The following is a 19,745-nucleotide window of genomic DNA, read 5'->3' on the forward strand; positions in this document are numbered from 1 at the left end:
AGTATAAGAACATTGGGCGTGACCAAGATCGCTGTGTATCCAAACCCTAATGAAGGTCCTCAGTACCAAGGTACTTCAATCAATTCAGCATTATACTACAGAAAAGAGGGGCTCTAAAGTGCCTATAACAGTTACATACAGAAATAACACAATCTATGTTAAAAGCCATTTTAATGAAAATTCATAAAAGCACCCTCGGCCTGTATTATTGGAGTAATAAAGGTTATGCAGCAAAGTATACGAGATACAAAAAAAAGCTATGAAGACATCAGAAGTTTACAAAAAGTCAAAATGGCAGAATTGTCAGATGTTACTGTGCTTATCTGTATAGAAATATCAGATTTCTCTCTAAAATGACAATGCAGAGCAGATTAATTATTCATTGACACAGCACGCACTCCAGAAAGATCCAGTACAAGAGGAAAAACCGTGAGAGCCGGGGAAGAAATGTCCATCCCAGGGTCTACCAGCCATCAGGGTTAGGCTAGGGCTACATCCTACATAGCGGCAATGTGTGTCCTGCAAGTCTCAGACCAAGAACACTTGCAATATGGATGTGGGAAAAAAACTGAGATCGCATGTGACTTGCATTGAGGTCTATAATGGCCTTGTGATCAATAAGGGATGGACTTTTTGCAGCTTGTCAAGTCACAACACAGCACCAAGTACATCATCAAATGTAACACTGCAGTATTCCTGACGTGTCACCATGTAGCCCTAGTCTGAGGCCAGGTCCAGACAAATGTCAAAGTCCGACTGGGAGTTTACAGAACTCACAGCATCCTAGGGGTTGAGGATGCTGTGAGTTCAGGTCAGTTAAACCCGTAGTTGTCCCAGTTGACACATGATACACGTGTGTGGAGTTGGCCTCACTAGGAAGTTCTCGATTTAGGAGGAAACCGACTGGTAGATTTGTTTCAGGTCAAGACAAATATCAATAATTGTGCAGTCTCCTTCCAAGTAGTAAGGGTTTCTGAATGTTCCTGGGCTCCTCTTGAACGCTGTAGAAAGGCTTCTAAAACATAATTCTTGCACCACCAGATTAAAAGGCAAAAGGGAACCAGTCACCCTGCTCTACCTCCATGGAAAACACTGCAATCAGAGGTAAAGGATTCAGGTCACATAAAACCCTGACTGCCCGAGGAGTCAGTAATAAATACACTAAAAAAGTGGAAAATCCATAGGAAATACAAACTTCTCAGATATGGAATGATCGATCATTGACATATACAAATGAGTCATAGGGTTGAATTATTGCAATGCATTCCTAACTCTATTGGTAGTGTCCCCTCAGAAGATGCAGTCCACTGGTATCAGTCCGACACCTCGCTGTAGTAATACTTCTGCGCGGCATCCGTCATTTTCCAGCCTGCTGCTCGATATTCTATCATTTCGAGCAGCAGAAGTTGGGCCAGTGATCCCAGTCCACCCTGGACCAGGAAGCTATCTCGCAAATGAGAAAAAAGCTCATCCATTCTTTGGGCGTTCATCTTCTCCAGCTGTTCCCCAACCTTGTGCAATTGTAGAACCAAACAGTCCACCTGTCGAGAAATATATAGCTTGGTGAAGGTGTACATGAATGGGTGTCCTGCAACTAACAGGCACCTTGGCCTACACTATGGTACCTTAGCTTCTGCAATACAGAAATGTAGCGCCTTCGGCTCAGTTCACACATGTCTTGGCTTACATTCATAATGGCAATCAAGATGCTGCACAAGATCCCTCATAGGATGAGCCTCAGTGATGCCCACTTGCCTCCACTGACTTGTAACGTGGTCCATCAGCCGCAGGGTTCTGTCTTTCTTTAGACAGCAAGCATTGAGTTCCATGCCTGCATTATTCTTAATGCCAAATCTGACAGAACTGCTGACAGATGAGAAGTGCGACTCTTTTTGGAATCATAGAAAAGTAGATTCCCTATTAGGTTGCAAGTTTGGGTCAGTCAGACCTGCAGTCAGGCTATGACATACGCAAAAAATATGGATGGTTAGATTGCCACGGTTAGACAACTGGGTCAGAGCATCTCCAAAATGGCAGGTCTTCTGGATGTTCTCAGTATGCAGTGATTAGTACATACCTAAAGTGATCCAAGGAAGGACAACTGGTGTATAACTCATGGCTCGCTGATGCACAAGACTATCCTGTCTTGCCCAATTCCAAGCAAAAACTGCTGGAACCTCTAAGGGTTTGGTGCCAACGCCTTGGTGGCTGCTACCACAAGACACCATCAAGAGGGCTTGTGAATTCCATTTCTAGATAGGTAGGAGCTGTGGGGGCCTACACAATGTTAAAGGGGTTGTCCAAGTTTGGGGAACAACCCCCCCCAACTTTGCTGGATCTGTGAAGGGAAACCTACTTACCTGCCGCCCAGGTCCTTGTCCTCCTAGCCTTGGCTACTACAATACGCTCCCTCACTGTAAACATCCTGTTTCATGCCACCTGCAGCCAATCGCAGGGCGCAGTGGTGACCTCTCTTTGTGTCATGTGACCACTTGTCATGACGTAAGGGGAGCAGCCATGGGGAAGAGAAGGAGCGGGAAGCCAGCGCTGGGAAGCAGGTAAGTAGGCTTTCCCTTCACAGGTCTGGGCAAGAAAGGGTGGGGGAGGGCTCTGGTTTCACCAAACCCCCACCCAAACTTGCACAACCCCTTTAGGCTGGTTTCACACTAGCGAGTTTCACGCTCAGGACTCGCAGGGCGAGTATGCGGCAGCCCCCGTCCTGACCTCCCTAGCACTGCCGGGGTCGCATAGCATAAGGCTACATTCAAATGTCCGTATGTGTTTTGCGGATCCGCAAAACACGGACACCGGCAATGTGCTTTCCGCACATCGCCGACACTTTCATAGAAAATGCCTTTTCTTGTCCGCAATTGCAGACAAGAATATGACATGTTCTATTTTTTGTGCGGATGCGGACAGCACATTCCGACTCATTGAAAATGAATGGGTCTGCACCTGTTATGCAAAATTGCGGAACGGGTGCGGACCCATTTTGTGGCTGTGTGAATGGACCCTTATATTGATTTATAATCTATGTACCCCTTAGAGGTCTGGAATGTATTGTATTGCAGTGACAGCTTTATGTCAGTGTTATACATTCCAGACCTCTAAGGGTTACATAGCATCATAAATCAGAAACTCGCTCATGTGAAACCAGCCTTAAAGGAGTATTCCCATCACAGTTTAATATGTTAATAGGGTGCCAATGATCATTTTTGTAAATATATTGTATAAGCAAATTCCCACCCTTCTTGATCAAATGCTTTCCCTCCTACCTCATTGTTGTCCTTTGGTCTCCCATAGTTACGGCCACAGCTGCCTGACAACTCCATGGGCCGCGCCTGCGCAGATGAACCACATCCATCCAGTGGCCGGCCTCTCAATTCATTCATGAACGAGCATGTCTGAAACAGAGCCGCGCATGCTCTGTTTGCAGGGCAGACTTCAGAGACTCTGTAAGGACCTTCTGACGTCACAATATCACGTGACATCCCTAGGTCACGTGGGTCGGCAGCCGGAGCGCTCTGTTATCACAGGCACTGAGAGGGGAGAGCGTCTGACAGTGCTGGAGAGGTGGATGTAACTACTAGGGAGGGGTTGAGAATTGTATGGAGGGGGCTGTGTGAGATTATATACTGGGGGGCTGCTGTGTGAGATTATATACTGAGGGGGGTGGATGTGTGGGATTGTATGCTGGGGGGGCTGCTGTGTGAATGTACCCTTACCCATAGTAAACTAACTACACAGATCGGATGCACAGAAATCCAGCATTTTATTAATATGCAAATAAGTCTCAGCATACAATCCCACACACAACGACCCCCCTTCAGTATAATTCCACAAGACACCACCCTTCATACAATCTCACACAGCAGCCCCCCCTCCATACAATACCACACATTTTAGCACCCCAGAAGCGGTTCAGGGAAGATAGATGTAGCAGAGCTATATATGAAGCGGTTCACAGAAGACAGATGTAGCAGAGCTGTATTTGAAGTGATTGAAACTCAGTGCTGGTAGTGGAGGGGAAGACAGATGTAGCAGAGCTGTATATGAAGCTTTTCAGGGAAGACAGATGTAGCAGAGCTGTATATGAAGCGGTTCAGGGAAGACAGATGTAGCAGAGCTGTATATGAAGCGGTTCAGGGAAGACAAATGTAGCAGAGCTGTATATGAAGCGGTTCAGGGAAGACAGATGTAGCAAAGCTGTATTTGAAGTGATTCAAACAAAGTGCTGGTAGTGGAGAGGTAGACAGATGTAGCAGAGCTGTATAAGAAGCAGTTTAGGAAAGACAGATGTAGCAGAGCTGTATATAAAGCGATTCAGGGAAGACTGGTGTAGCAGAGTTGTATATAAAGCGATTCAGGGAAGACTGGTGTAGCAGAGCTGTATAGGAGGTGGTTCAGGCACAGTGGTGGTGGGAGAGAGAAATAGACAGATGTAGCAGAGCTGTACATTAAGCAGTTCAGCCACAATGCTAGTGGGGGAGGAAAAGACAGATGTAGCAGAGATGTATATAAAGCGATTCAGGGAAGACTAGTGTAGCAGAGCTGTATAGGAGGAGGTTCAGGCACAGTGGTGGTGGGAGAAAGACAGATGTAGCAGAGCTGTAAGAGAAGAGATTCAGGGAAGACAGAGCAGAGCTGCATATGCATATACAAAGAAAAAAGGTCTAAGGTTTACACATAACTGTAGTAGAGCTGTACTGGATAAAAATCTGCGTCAGTGGGGGATAGTCATGTTTTATGGGCGTCAAAAGCACAGATCATACGGCTACTGGCTGACATTCTTTTGAGCTAATGTATAGTAGTGAATTATTGTTTAGCTGCACAGAATAGGTTTGTAAAAGATAAGACAGGTTCTGTGTGTAAAACTGTATTAGCGTCCATTCACACGTCTGTAAGTGTTTTGCGGATCCGCAAACCGCACATCACAGACACTATAATAGAAAATGCCTTTTCTGGTCTGCAATTGAGGACAAGAATAGGACATGTTCTATTTTTTTCAGGAACGGAATTGCGGATCCCGAAAAAACTGATGCAGATCCTGGAAATGCGGATTCGCATCTGTTCCAGCCCCATTGAAAGTGAATGGGTCTGCAAATTGCGGAACGAATGCAGACCCAAATTACAGACGTGTGAATGGACCCTTAGACTGCAGGACAGAACATGTTACTGTCTACTGAGGTCACTGACCATAGCTCTGAGTTATTATTCCCCAGCAGGGGGAGGGGCCGCACAGACACTGCAGGCTGCCAGACTGATGACTCATACTCTTCACATGAACTAGCACGCAAAGACTAAGTTCTCAGTGTGATGTCATAAGGAGGTGTGGCCGGCCTTCACTCAAACCGCCTAAGGCCTCTTTCACACTTGCGTTGTCCGGATCCGGCGTGCACTCCACTTGCCGGAATTAGACTCCGGATCCGGAAAAACGCAAGTGTACTGAAAGCATTTGAAGACGGAACAGTCTTCAAAATGCTTTCAGTGTTACTATGGCACCCAGGACGCTATTAAAGTCCTGGTTGCCATAGTAGGAGCGGGGAGCGGGGGAGCGGTATACTTACCGTCCGTGCGGCTCCCGGGGCGCTCCAGAGTGACGTCAGAGCGCCCCATGCGCATGGATGACGTGTCCAATGCGATCACATGATCCATGCGCTTGGGGCGCCCTGACGTCACTCTGGAGCGCCCGGGGAGCCGCACGGACGGTAAGTACACTGCTCCCCCGCTCCCCACTACACTTTACCATGGCTGCCAGGACTTTAGCGTCCCGGCAGCCATGGTAACCATTCAGAAAAAGCTAAATGTCGGCTCCGGCAATGCGCCGAAACGACGTTTAGCTTAAGGCCGGATCCGGATCAATGCCTTTCAATGGGCATTAATTCCGGATCCGGCCTTGCGGCAAGTGTTCCGGATTTTTGGCCGGAGCAAAAAGCGCAGCATGCTGCGGTATTTTCTCCGGCCAAAAAACGTTCCGTTCCGGAACTGAAGACATCCTGATGCATCCTGAACGGATTTCACTCCATTCAGAATGCATTGGGATAATCCTGATCAGGATTCTTCCGGCATAGAGCCCCGGCGACGGAACTCTATGCCGGAAGACAAGAACGCAGGTGTGAAAGAGCCCTAAGCCCGCCTAGCCTTAGCAGCAGAAAACCAGGAAGTGAACAGCTAGCTGGCAGCAGGTGAGGATGAAAGAGCAAGATGGGAATACCCCTTTAATCAGGAGGTTTTATTGCTATGACTAATCTGTGTATAACAAGAAATGGGCTAAAGCAAATGGCACAGATCCTGCATAGAGTACCTACCCATCCATATTACAGACTGGCGCGGCCCAACAGATTCTTACCTGCTGTAACCTTTATTTGCACAATGATAATTTGACTAATGATTCTCTACTTACCGGCAAGTGCCTCGCACCTCCACCTGCATCATTAGGAATAGCGCCAACAGTGAATCTATAAATTAACTCTAAAGTGAATTATTTCAGGTCATACCTCCTCCTCTCTCTGCAAGCTGTCAGGCTGTGTCAGCTGGAAGAGGCAGTCGTATACAGGGTTAACCAAGGCTAGCATTGGCATGTTATTGATCTGAAGAGAGACGGATATACCGGGTTAGTTATACTTTCTCCAGCAAATTACATATTAATAAATAACATATGAAGCAGAAAATGTAGACGATAGTCACACGTGAACAGGACTGTGCGATACTTACTCTCAAATAGTCAAAAATATTGCAGATAAAGCTGACGTAGCACACCCATTCCTGCACGGAGCGAGCCCTTATCTCCTCCCGGTTCCGATATTCAGTTTGTAGTCTGTTCAAGAGTGCTGATCGGAAGACGTTGCGACCCGACTCTTTACTCTCAGCCTACAAGAATAGGAGGACACAACTATACAGTAAGGCAAGGGTTACACTGCGATTTGTAGTTGTGCAACTTTACTACTACATCTCACGTAATGATCATGAAGGTAGTTGTGCTGCGAAATCCAACCCAGCTGGGTCACTGCACAACCACATTCACAATGATAAGCAGTGATAGGAAGTGCGACACTTACAATCTTAATGTCGCACGCCCACAAGTCTTTGTGTAAGGCCTCTTTCACACATCTGTGACAATGATGACATCCATGACAAGACGGTCAGTAGTTCATTCTTCTGTAAAGATGTCTGTGAAGGACCAATGTTTGGTTCGTGTGTCCGTTTTTTGCCCTCCGTGCGTCATCCATTTTCCATGGACACTGCTAGGCTGAAAATAATTTTTCAGAGCATCTCCGAGCAACGCTCCGTGAAAATCACGGACCAAACATGGATCCCATCTGTGTTGTGTTTGTGGTTTTCCCGGACGCACAGACAAAAATAAGACATGCTTCAGTGATGTTACCATGGACCCACGGTCTGTGGAAAATCACTGATGTATGAATACCCACACTAAGTGCCCATTCACACGACCATATAGTCGCATTGACTTGAATGGGACGGTGATCCACGAAAGATAGGACATGGGAACAGAGAGCCCACAGAAGGGTTTCGGAGGGCTTCCAATACGGGGGTCCGCACCGCAAAAGATAGGACATGTCCTATCTTTTGTAATATCTTGAGGATCGCAGACCCATTTAAGTCAAAGGATCCGCACCGCAGCAGGGCGTCCACATGGCCGATGCCTTTGTATTGCGGACCTGCTGTTTGGTCTGCAACACCGGCCCGGTGGCCATTCGGTTGTGTGAATGGACCCTAAAGTCAATGGATAGGTGAACGGTCCACGGAAACCACCAAAAGCATACATCCATGATTCACTGATGTGTGAAATGGGCCTTAGAGAACACGGAAGGATGAAATTGGTATAGAGGTCAGTGAGCTGCTCGCTGAAGGAACATCCAGCACTACCTCTAGGCATGCATAGAGTGCCTACAGGTCCATAATACAGTCTTGTGGGTGTACAGGGACATACACTCAGCTTTACCATGACCAGTAACCGCGATTGCCTTTACTCATTAATGAGGAGGATGGAAGGGTGGACTCGGATAGTGAGACCTTTTGAATTATATGTGTGCATCCTCAGACTTTACAGGTGGAGAATTAGGTAATCAGCACATGTGTAGGGGCCGGGACCTGAGGACAACCTCATTCAGAAGGCCGTAATCAGTTTTCCAGGCGCAAATCCTGGCCCAACCGCATATCTAGTAATGACCCAAACTAACATCACAGGGAATGGCTGAACTAGGATTTGTGCCGGTAATACAGATACTAAAACGTGCCCATATTACCGCTGTCTGAATGAGGCCTTAAACTACATCTTTTGTTAATTATTGCTTTGAATACAGTCACCGATGAGAATATAAGGCTTTGACTATAGCAACTTAGTTGTGTGTTTTTCTCAAACTACATGAACCTAACCGCCATGTGCAGGCAGAGTAGACACCTACCTAAATGGTTGTAGCTAGCTGGTAAGCACAGAAAAGGTCCTTTTAGAATTGCAATCACTTGCAAAACTGGGTGTTTCACCTCTAGAAGTTGGTAGTAAATAAAACTCTAATTCTCAGAGTAAGGCCTCATGCACACGACCGCAGATCCGCAAAACACAGATGGCGTCCGTGTGCTTTCTGCAATTTGCGGAATGGCATGGACAGCCATTGATATAACTGCCTATTCTTGTCCGCAAAACGGACAAGAATAGGACAGGTTATATTTTTTTTGAGGACCACAGAACAGAGCAATGGATGCAGACAGCACACGGAGTGCTGTCCACATCTTTTGCGGCCCTTTTGAAGTAAATGGGTCCGTATCCGAGCCGCCAAAACTGCGGCTCGGATGCGGACCAAAACAACGGTCGTGTGCATGAGGCCTAAGGGTGCCGGCACATGATGCGGAAAACGCAGTGTAATACAGTACCAGCAAAGTGTATGAGACTAGACAAATCTCATGTACACTTTGCTTTTTTCTTAGGTGCTGCGTGGATTTTGAAATCTTCAGCATGTCAATTGTTGTTGCGTTTCTCTTGTGAGGATTTCACTGTTTTCAATAGAACGGGGAGATACGTGGAAAATCCTCAGGAAAAAAAAAATAAACACACTAAAAACGAGATAAATAGTGTGGATTTATGTGCAGATTTCTTGCAGATTTTCTGCACATAAAATGTGCACCGTGTTCTGCTGCCCTAAGACTCCATTTTTGCATTACGTTAAAAGGGGTTATCCCACATTCAGAACTGATCACCTATCCACAGGATAGGTGGAACCCCTACTTATTTCAAAAATGGGGTCCCACAGTCCCCGGAGTGAATGAAGCGTGGTCACACATGCACACTGCCACTCTATAAAAGCTGTTTCCATTCAGTAGTCCCATAGGGTCGAATGGAACTGAAGCATGTATGTGTGACCGTTGCTTCGGGGGACTCCGGTCTTGTTATGGGGGAGAAGGTCCCAGTGTTCAGTCCTCCCCAATCAAATACTTATCACCTACCCTACGGAAAATGAGATCTCAGAGCAGAAGATCTGTGTATTCTATTCTTAGCTGCTGCTAAAAGGCGACTTACCTGAATGATAGTGTAGCACATCTTCCCGGCCTCTTTGCTGAACGTGGCATCTCTAAGAGACTGTTCTACGATCACACTAGCCACCTTCTCCAGATCTACATTGGACGGCTCTGAGAAAGGATAAAACAGATCACCATGATGACGGTAAATCCCCGGTATGGAAATATAACACAGGATAGGGTGGTTTAACTTCACATTTTTGCCATTTGTTTAATGTATACAAAAAACATATCCGTGGCATCCATTCACCATAGGAGTTCCATTGTAAAAAACACGCATACTTTTTTTTTTTTTTTTACCAGACTCTGCAGGATACAAAAGCGTGGCCTGCAGCACTTTTGTATCCTTAAACGGGTAGCAAAAACGTAATGTAAACCCACCCTTATAGGCATCCAGTAGCCCCAACCTTTTAAAGCAGTCTTGAGAAGATTTTGGGTTTCAGCATCAAAGGCTTGGATCTTGTACTCTTCCCCCATAGTCCTGAGCCAGGAAAGCGCGTCCGTAAGAAAAATCCTAGCAAGTAAAATGACAGATCAGAACAGCCACAACCTGCAGGGCACTTATGTCATAATCAGAGTAAAAACTCAATGTACACATAATGTCACAGCACAATGTACAGTCTACGGCTGCCACCATCATAGGCTTACTGATTGTCAATGAGTCCTCAAGAAGGCCATTTTTACTTCTATCTTAAAGGGGCTATGTCATCAGGACAACCCCAGTCATATGTCTATTAAAGGGGTTGTGCCAAGTTTTGAAGTTATCCTCTAGCCACAGCATAACTAACGGATCCAAACAATAGGACGCCCACCAATCCAGAGACCAGGAGGTTTCATTCCCCCGATCTTCTGGAGCAGTAAGTCGTACACGAGCCCTGCCCCTTCATTCATTCTGTATGGGGCTCTTTGAGACAGCGGAGTACAGTACTCCGCTATTTCTGGCTCCCTCAGATCGGGAGAATGGGACCTCCATTCTCTGGATTGGTGGGGGTCTCGGCAGTCGGACGCGCACCAATCAGTTAGTTATCCCCATCTTGTGAATAAGTTAAAGGGGTATTCTGGTAGTTATCTTCTACCCATTGTATAGGGGATAACTGCAAGATAGGTGGAGGTCTGACCACTGGGACCCCCATCCATCCCAAAAACGGCGGGCCCCAAGTCACTCAATTGAATTTAGCACTAGTTGAGAACGTGCCCTGCCCCCCCTCCCAAAAGTCTCCAGGACTGATGGAGATAGATCAGCAAAAAAAAAAAAAAAAAAAAAAGGCAATCTATGGGAGATTGCTGCAATTTACAAAAGGAAAAAAAAAAAAAAACGCACCTAAAAAGGGTGAAAAAAGTGTCACTAGAAAAAAATTAGGATTACTCACCGGTAATTGGATTTTCCAGAGCCCATGACAGCACCCCGGGAGAGAGGATCTGCCCCCACAGACAGAAAAACTGCAGAATAAAAAGGTTGGACACTTCTCCCAATTCAGTGAGATATCCAAGCATCGGAGGAAGTCCGCCCACATAATGTTTAGATAACCGACAATAATATTCAACTTTATATACATATGATTCTTTAATTTTTTTTATCCTGCACCCATGTGAGACTAAGAGAACAGTCACTGCGCCTGCGCCGAATACAGAAGCACACGGTGCAGACGCGAGAATTCGGCCGAGATGGAGAGAAGTAGGCTGTCAATCTAGAGTAGAGGGGCGGGCTGGCGCGGGCTGGAGCGCTGGGCGGCAGAAATGGTGAGTGGACGGAGCCTCTAGGTGCTAAAAAGACGCCCCCATAGCACCTAGAGGCTCATTTGCATACCAATAAAACTACGTTTTTTAGGGTAACCGCTGCAGAGAAAGGAATTACAATAGCATGGTTAGGTACAGCAGACACTAGCAGATCGCTAGTGTCTGACAGCTAATTAGGTCAAAATGTGGTGGTAGAAACCCTTTAAGAAGAGTAGAGATGAAGGCGTCAGAAAATCCCTTCCTACCTAGCAAGTACCTTTCAAGTTCCAGGCAGTCAGATGGAGATTTTTTATGCCGGGGTGAAATATTGGACCCTGGTTCAATAGGTTCCGAATCTCTGGAAGTACGCAAGGGTCCGAGACCGACATGATCCGAAGCCACGTGAATCATGATCTCCTCGGCCAAAACGGGGCTATGAGGATAACCCTTCCCTGATTCTTCTTAGAACTCTTGGAATCAATGGAAGCGGAGGAAAGGTGTAGGCTAGGGGAGAAAGGCATCTATCCCACAAGGGGATCCCACTGGGTCTAGGGAAAAGAAATTCTGAACTTTCCTGTTCTTGAAAGAGGCAAAAAGATCTATTACTGGATGACCCCAGAGAACCGTTATTTTCTCAAAAATGGACTGGTTCAGACGCCATTAACTCTGAGATAGTAAATGGCGACTCAGAAAGTCTGCCTGTTCAATTTCCAGCCCCTTGATATGTACTGCTGAAATTAAGGCACACTATTTTTCTGCTAACAAGAGGATTTTCTGAGCTTCCTACATCAGAGTTTTGCATTTTGTACCCTCTTGTCTGTTCAGATAAGAGACCACCGTTTTGTTGTCCATCATAATTCTGAGACTCTTCCCTCTTATTCTCGGAAGGACCGACCTCATTGCCAGATCTACTGCTGTCAGTTCTTTTAGGTTGGAGGAGCTCCCTTTTTGGTCGTCCACCCAAAGACCTTGTAGGGAGATTCCCTAAATGTTAGCCCCCCCACCCCCAGGGACTTCCATCCGTGGTTAGAAATACCAGGTCTTCTAACTTCCATGGAACTCCTTGAATTACATTTTTTCTTTCTGACCACCATCCTGAGCTCAGGAGTGTTTGGTCCGAGATTCTTATTTTTCATTCTAGGGAGTTGTTCTTTTCCCAGAAAGAAAGGATTTCCCACTGGAGAACCCTTGAGTGAAGCTGTGTCCATCTTACCGCCGGAATACATGAGGTGAGGGATGCCAAGATAGATATTCCTTTCCTCATAGAAACTACTGGGTTTCTGGTCAGATCTCTGATTATTTCTGAATATGTCTGACCTTTTCTTCTGGCAACATACATTTCTGGGAGGATGAGTTCAGGTCAGGATCAATCCCAAAAAAGTCTAAGTTCTGGTAGGAAGAGGCCTTGACTTTTCTAGGTTTAAGACCCAGCCTAACCTGTCTACAATTTCTGATACTCCTGAAACTGCTCTTCCACAGGCCTCCTCTGTTTTTCCTACTATTCAAAAATCATCCAGGTATGGTATTAAAAGAATATATTTTTCTCTTATATGAGCAGCCACCTCTGCTATTATTTTCATGAATACCCTTGGAGCCATGGGAAGGCCTGGAACTGAAGATGTTGTAGCTGCCCTCCTATTTTTACCGCGACTCTCACAAACTTTTGATGTCCCTGGAAGACTGGAACGTGATAGCATGCATTCCCGAGATCGAGTACTGCCATGAAACAGTCAGGAGGAAGAAGGTTTATTACTGATCTTATAGTTTCCATTTTGATTTTCTTTTATCTGTAGGAACCGATTTAACTTTTTTTAAGTTTATTATCGTTCTGAAAGAACCATCCATTATTTTTTTTTTTACTAGAAATAGGGGAGAGTAAAACCCCTCGCCTTCTTCTCCTTTTGGAACAAGAACTAAATCAGATTTTTTGATTAATCTTAGTACTTCTTCTTCCATAGTTGATTTTCCTTGAGCCTAAGGGCTCATGCACACGACCGTATGCCCTCCGAGACATATGGTCTGTGAGCGGGCCATATGTCCTTGAAGCGGCATACATCGTAGCATCATAGATTACTATGATATTGAGTGAGGGACAATAGCCCCGCGGCGGCCCAATGCGCACAGCATCATAGTAACCTATGATGCTGTGCGCTCCCGTGCGATCGATGTATGCCGCTCCGGAAAATAAGGCCTGCTCACAGACCATATGTCTCGGAGGGCATACGGTCGTGTGCATGAGCCCTAAGTATGAGCTTTTGTCACTAGGAATCTTACAGGAGGGACCATACGAAATTCTAGTTTTAGTCCGATATGAATAGTGTCTAGAATCCACGAGTTGCAAGAAATCTGAGACCAGGCGGGGAAAAATAGTTTTAATCTGCCTCCTACCTGACCTCTGGCGTCATTGCTGATCTTGTTTCTTTTTGTCTGCAAAGGGTTGGTTGAAAAAATTATTTCTTCCTTTTCTTTGGGTTCTAAATCTATCCTCCCTTGATTTTTTGTCTCCTTCTCTGTTGTTCCTAAAGGGACGAAAAGGACGACTAAATCTATTCCTCGCGGAGAAGTAACCCTGAAACTTTTTATCTGCAGCTTTGTCTAGTAGGTCATCTAGAGCCGGCCCAAAAAGGTATTCCCCTTCACATGGAACACCACATAGCTTCTAGCCGCCAATCTTACTGAATCAGCCGAAGCATCGGCCAAGAAATCTGCCGCTTTTTTCATAGTGGGCAAGGACGCTAGTATTTCTTCTCTGGGACATTTATTTTTTAATTGATTTTCTAGCTCAGAGAGCCAGACCATAAGGGAACAGGCTGTACATGTGGTAGCGATACTTGGTCTGATGGAGGAGGTTGACACCTCCCAGGCTTTTTTTAAAAAAAAATCCTCCGCTAAGTACCCCCATATCATCAAAGGGAAGGGCAGTTTCCCTAGAGACTTTAGATATAGCTACATCTATTCTCAGCGCTTTATCCCAAGTAGCACAGTCCTCTTCTTTAAAGGGATATTTTCGTTTAAGGTTTTTAGAAATATAAACTTTTCTGTTAGGTTTCTTCCACTCCCCTTTAATTAAGGCTGATACATTCTTATGTACCGGGAAGGCGCTGTGGTGTCTGGATTCTAGACCCCCAAACATGACATCCTGAATGGACTTTGCTTCTTTTATCTCTTCTGTGCCCATTGTGGATCTTACAGCTTTTAAAAGTCAATCCGTCTCTTCTTTTGGAAAACATGGTTTGCCACTTATCTCGCCTTCCTCAGAAGAAGATAGGGACGAATTTTCAGAATGCCAACATAAGGTGGAGTGCATTTCATCTTCTTCAGAATCAGATGAAATAAACTCCTGTGTGGTATCTAATCGCCTCAACTTTGGATCTCTTGTACCGGCCGCTCTTTTTGAAGATAGAGAGGAATTGACTTCTGATCCGACCAACGTCTGAAGACACTTATAAAATGACAGCGATTCCTCAGCCACTGTTCTATCAATACAACTCTGACATCCTCTTCTCCCACTCAGGCGGTAAAACAGATTTACAAAGACCACACTCTTTATTCTTCTTTTTAGAAACCACCTTCCTAGGCTTTGCCTGAAATCACATTTAGGTATAAGGGCATCAGAAGAGAAGCAGGACTCAATATGCCCCAGAGCACTCACACCTCCGCGGTACCAGGGCTGGAGGGACTCCAGACTCTACTGTGTGTTTCTCCTTCTCCATGATTTCCACCGGACCGCCAAGCCAGAACTCTGATCAGGACGCCATCCTCCTGCTTACAGAGCGCTCTTCTCATTGGCGCCCTGTGATGACGTCATCGCGTCCTGCACTGTACGCCGTTCTGCGTGCTCCACATGCTTTCCTTGTCCTATCTCCTTGCCGGAAGCTCCTTCTCCTCCCCCTGTGGCCAGGAAGTCTGTGCCTCTAGCGCATCAACGATGCCGCCAGGCACACCGCGCTCCAGCACCCAAGACGCTCTCTCCGGAGGCTTGCTGTGCCTATGCCCGTCCCCACCAGTGCATCAAATGATGGTGCTTCTTACCCCCGTGGAATGCAGGTATGCCCAAGGGAAAAAAAAAAAAACAATGCTCCAGCCTAGAAACTGGGGCCAGCATAGGAGCACCACCAGGGGGAAGGTACTTGAAAGAAAATTGCAGGCTTCCCCAGATACAGGAAACCACACTGTATTGGGAGGAGAGCGTCCGCCCATTTATTCTGCCGGATCCTCTCTCGTGGTGCTGTCGTGAGTGAAGGGAAAAACTGCTGTTCGTCCTACATTTAAAGGGATTGTCCTGCCATATGTACAGTATTAATGAGCTATCGTCAGGACAGGTCATCAATATCAGATCGGCAGGGGTTCCCCAACACCCCCCGAGACGACACGCAGTGTAATGAACATAAGCAGCACTCGCATAGAGCTCCGCCTCCACTTCAAATAGCTTATTGGGAGCGGTGCCGGGTGTTAGACCCCCCCCCCCCCCCGCGCGCCGATCAGATATTGATGACTAGCCCTGAGCGAAGTGAGCTTCGGATGTTACATCTGAAGTCGCTTTGTTCAAAACTTCGGATTAATACTGTACGGAGATTCGTCTCAGATGTGTGCGTGACTTCATTGAATAACTTCGGTAATTGATTTTTAAAGTGTAAACCTGAGTTCCATTTCAAATTTTAAAGCGGTGCGACACTTTAAATATGAAGTACCGAAATGATTCAATAAAGTCACGTGTGACTTTGCGAATAACTGACTTCAGCTTATCGGAGCCCATGCATTTTAATACTGTACGGAGACAGATTTCCGTACAGCATTACTCCTAAGTTCTGAATGAAGTGACTTCAGATGTAACATCCGAAACTCGCTTCGCTCAACACTATTGATGACCTATCCTGAGGATAAATCATCAATATATATGGCAGGACAACCCCTTTAACATTTCCCACGGACTTCAGGTAACATCTGGAGCTGTAATTTTTTTCCTAAAAACCACTGAAAAAAAAAAAAATAATAACCTAGGCTTGACGCCTGTCTAAAAGCAGTAAAGTACAAGTCCTACAACTGTGATGAAATATTATCTGTTCAGCGATGCGCACACCTGCCAGACACCGTATTATATAGAAATATGAGCTGATATTCTGTTTGGAGTTTAAAAATAAAAAATAAAAAAATAACTGCACAAAATCTGCACTGGCCTGTTAAAAACCGTAATAATACTAAATGGGAACTTGCCAGGAGGATACAATACCAGAGGTGGACAAATACAAAGGGGTCAGACATCCCCAAACTACTAGGGGGCAGTTCACACTATAGCTGGTTACTTGCAGTATCTGCAGGCCGTTATGTCCAGTCCCTCCTCGGAGCTGGTAATGGAAGAAGCTGAAGTTGGTTTCTTAGGCCTCATGCACACGAACGCCTTTTGTTTCCGTGTCCGTTCTGTTTTTTTTTTTGCGTTTCGGGGTACATGGGACCCCTTTATCAATTCTGCTGTGTACGATGCTCCAGATGAGAGGAACACCGCTTGCTGCCGGTGCAGAGCAGGGCAGGCATAAACCACGTGCAGCGTCTGGAGAGCTGCTGTCTGCTCCACACCCCCCGAAACGCGTTGTCATTGTGAATACTGCCAATACAAATATTTTCATCCACATGCTTCAGGTCGTGAATTGGCGCCAGTGAGCTCTCATCTGAAAGGGGAACCCAACAAGTCCAAGCTTTGTTCTTCAGCTGCATTCCTTCACTCCCGTGGTGGGCCGGCACCCACCCTGGAGTCCAACATAGCATCGGCTGCAGCTACATGTGTTGCGCGACACTTTTCGTAATGGCGTTGCATTGTGACATGCGAATGTGACAGTTGCACCAAAATCCATGCAAGTTGGATTTTTGTCCGACTGTCGCGTCGCCGTATGTCACACTGCGACACCATTTACCATTACAAAAAAGTTGTACGTCATTGCTGCGACAAATATCGTCATGTAGCCATAGCCTAACTTACTCCCATGGGGGATACATCTGTACTTATTTACCCTATGAGCGACTTTTTTGGTTGGCATCTCTTGCGTCATTGCTGTCGACATTGCCGTGTCCACACTTGAATGGGACAGAGAAGCTTTAATTACACTGCATGGCCTATTTTAATTTGCGGATGACATCTCTGTGCTGTCCGCTTTTTTGCAGCCCCATCGAAATGAATGGGTCCGCATAAGATCCACAAAAAGCGCAGAGAGGTCGATGCCCCACATCGAATTTATGCCCAGTTGACCCCAACTGAACTTCACAGAGCCATCACTCATTGTATGTTGGCAGTGTGAGATCAGCAGCCCAAATTCATTTTTTTTTTTTTTTTATAGTTGACCCCCCAACCCCCTCATGTGATTGAGCACTTTAAAGGGATTGTCCCATCTTGCTAATTCGTCCTCACCTGCTATTCACTTCCTGGATTCATGCTTCTAGGGCCTCCTGCACATGAACGTGTGCGCCCCGTGGCCGTATTGCGGACCGCATTTGTAGATCCGCAATACACGGGCGCCGTTCCGTAGGCACTCTGCATCACGGATGCGGACCCATTCACTTCAATGGGTCCGCAAATCCGGAGATGTGGAATGGTGCAGAACGGAAGCACGGAACGGAAACACCTGCACATGGAGACAACCTCAGGCACTGACTGCTCACTGCGCAGGTACAACCCACAGACATTGGGCGTTGTACCCGGGCTAGTGTCACGTGCCTGACGTACGGCATGTGATCCAGGAGGTGCCCGCAACCCAATTATGTCGGGGAGCGCAGCGCTGGCCCGGCAGGGATATTTTCAGCATTATCACGGTCAATGCGCTTAATCACATGAAAGGGAGGACCATTAAAAATAAATATATTTAAATGCAGATATCCCCTTTAACCCTTTCAAAACAGTCACTACTTCGAATCTGTAAACAGTAGTCGTGTGCCCACTTTGATGCCAGTTCTTGTTCTCCGGGCCAGGCTGAACTCCACTGGATATGACGCGGGGCATCACCCCCTGTACATTGGCAGCGTGAAGCCAGTGGTCCATAGTTATTTAACCCTTTAAACCACACTTATGCCCACTTTGATGCCCCCTTGTGTGCCAGTCCCTTCCGTTTCCAGCTGATTTGCCCCCATATATTACTGAGACATGGACTCATAACCCATTCCAGTACCATAAAACCCCAAACACATGTGACTAAGGAACCACCTTCAGCGTCGTTGGTCACGGGGACCTACAGCTGCTGTGGTAAGTGGCTCCCCGCCAGCATACACCGTCATGGTATATGTGCAGCCATATTACCAGGAAACATGTCACAGCCGTCACTGTAATCCCCAATCTGTCACTAATAAATCATCCCGGCTGGGATAGGACAGCGTCGGTCATGCACGTACGGCACACTCACCTACTAGCCACGCACCGCCATGTTACCTGCACCCGACGCTGATACCTCTTTATAGGGATGGAGGCTCAGGCTAGGCCCCGGCTGCGGTACGAAGTACTACGAACAGGCCGCGGTCATCTATGCGCACAGCGACCCCTAACGGGGACCTGGAAATACAGCGCCACCTGGGAGGACAAGTGGAAATAGCGACACCTAGTGGACGAATGTGAAAACGCTCTTACAGATGGGAGTTTATTCGGTGTCATTTGTGTGGCCTTATTTTTTTTTTTTTTTTTCAGTGATAAAAAATATTCTAGAAGGATGTAGGGGCCTAAAGAACTAGTGGACTAGTGTATGGTCACTAATTCAGAAGTTACAGGTTTACAAGTTAAACATTTTTCCAGTGGTTTGTGCACACCGATCAACCATAACATTAAATGGGGTATTCCCAGCCAATAAAAATGGCCCATGGCATGCAAGTGGTTAAAAAAAGATAGGTTATGCTTACCTCAAAAAAATCCTGTGCTGTTATGACAGTGCCCAGGTCCCTGCTGCAATCCAGTTCCTGCCAATGTCTCGACCCTGCAAGAAGTTCTAGAAATGCCCCTCAGTCAGGAGCTCTAGGGGGTGCAGAGGTAGCAGTCTCTACCGGGCCCCGGAGCGCAAAGACCCTTGTGCCGCACAAGAAGACACCGGTATTATAGAAAGTGCATGCTGGTCAAGTTACACCTCTGGCTAGAGGGAAAGGGTTAAGTCATGAATTTGGCTTGGGGTGGGGGTAGACTATGTCCCTGCCCCTGGCCACAAAGCACTGAGGGAAGGGGGGCCCAAGCTGAACTCTTGCACCAGGGCCTATGAGCCTTTAGCTACGCCAATTTGCAGGCCATCTTTTTTTAATTGGGTTGGGATACCCCTTTAAAACAACCAGCCTCATATAGTGTAGGACCCCTCGTGCTGCCAAAATAGTTCTGAACCGTTGAGGCATGGACTCCACAAGACCTCTGAAGGTGTCCTGTGGCATCTGCCACCAAGATGTTAACTGTAGGTCCCACATACACACTGGTGCTCCATTCAGAGAGGGGACTCCTCATTCTCAGGATCCCACAATTATCATCTATCCTGTGGGTAGGT

At 46.4% G+C, this 19,745-nt stretch overlaps 1 protein-coding gene across 2 annotated transcripts; it reads right to left on the bottom strand.

The window, feature by feature from the left end:
• Positions 1-107: 107 nt before the first annotated feature.
• Positions 108-18,766, bottom strand: MIF4GD (MIF4G domain containing). Of its 2 annotated transcripts, none has more exons than XM_040435687.1 (6): positions 18,651-18,762; positions 9,942-10,048; positions 9,536-9,645; positions 6,715-6,870; positions 6,498-6,590; positions 108-1,541 (listed from the first exon to the last, which is right to left on the bottom strand). In XM_040435687.1, the coding sequence occupies exons 2-6, from the start codon at positions 10,009-10,011 to the stop codon at positions 1,314-1,316; spliced, it is 657 nt and encodes a 218-aa protein (XP_040291621.1). In that variant the 5' UTR covers positions 10,012-10,048; positions 18,651-18,762; the 3' UTR covers positions 108-1,313. The 2 variants fall into 2 exon arrangements, with proteins under 2 accessions (XP_040291621.1, XP_040291620.1); XM_040435686.1 differs by having other exon boundaries at positions 136-1,541; positions 18,636-18,766.
• Between the last annotated feature and the right edge of the window lie 979 nt (positions 18,767-19,745).

This window comes from Bufo bufo, chromosome 6 (assembly GCF_905171765.1).
Source record: "Bufo bufo chromosome 6, aBufBuf1.1, whole genome shotgun sequence".
In the NCBI taxonomy this organism is placed as follows: domain Eukaryota; kingdom Metazoa; phylum Chordata; class Amphibia; order Anura; family Bufonidae; genus Bufo; species Bufo bufo.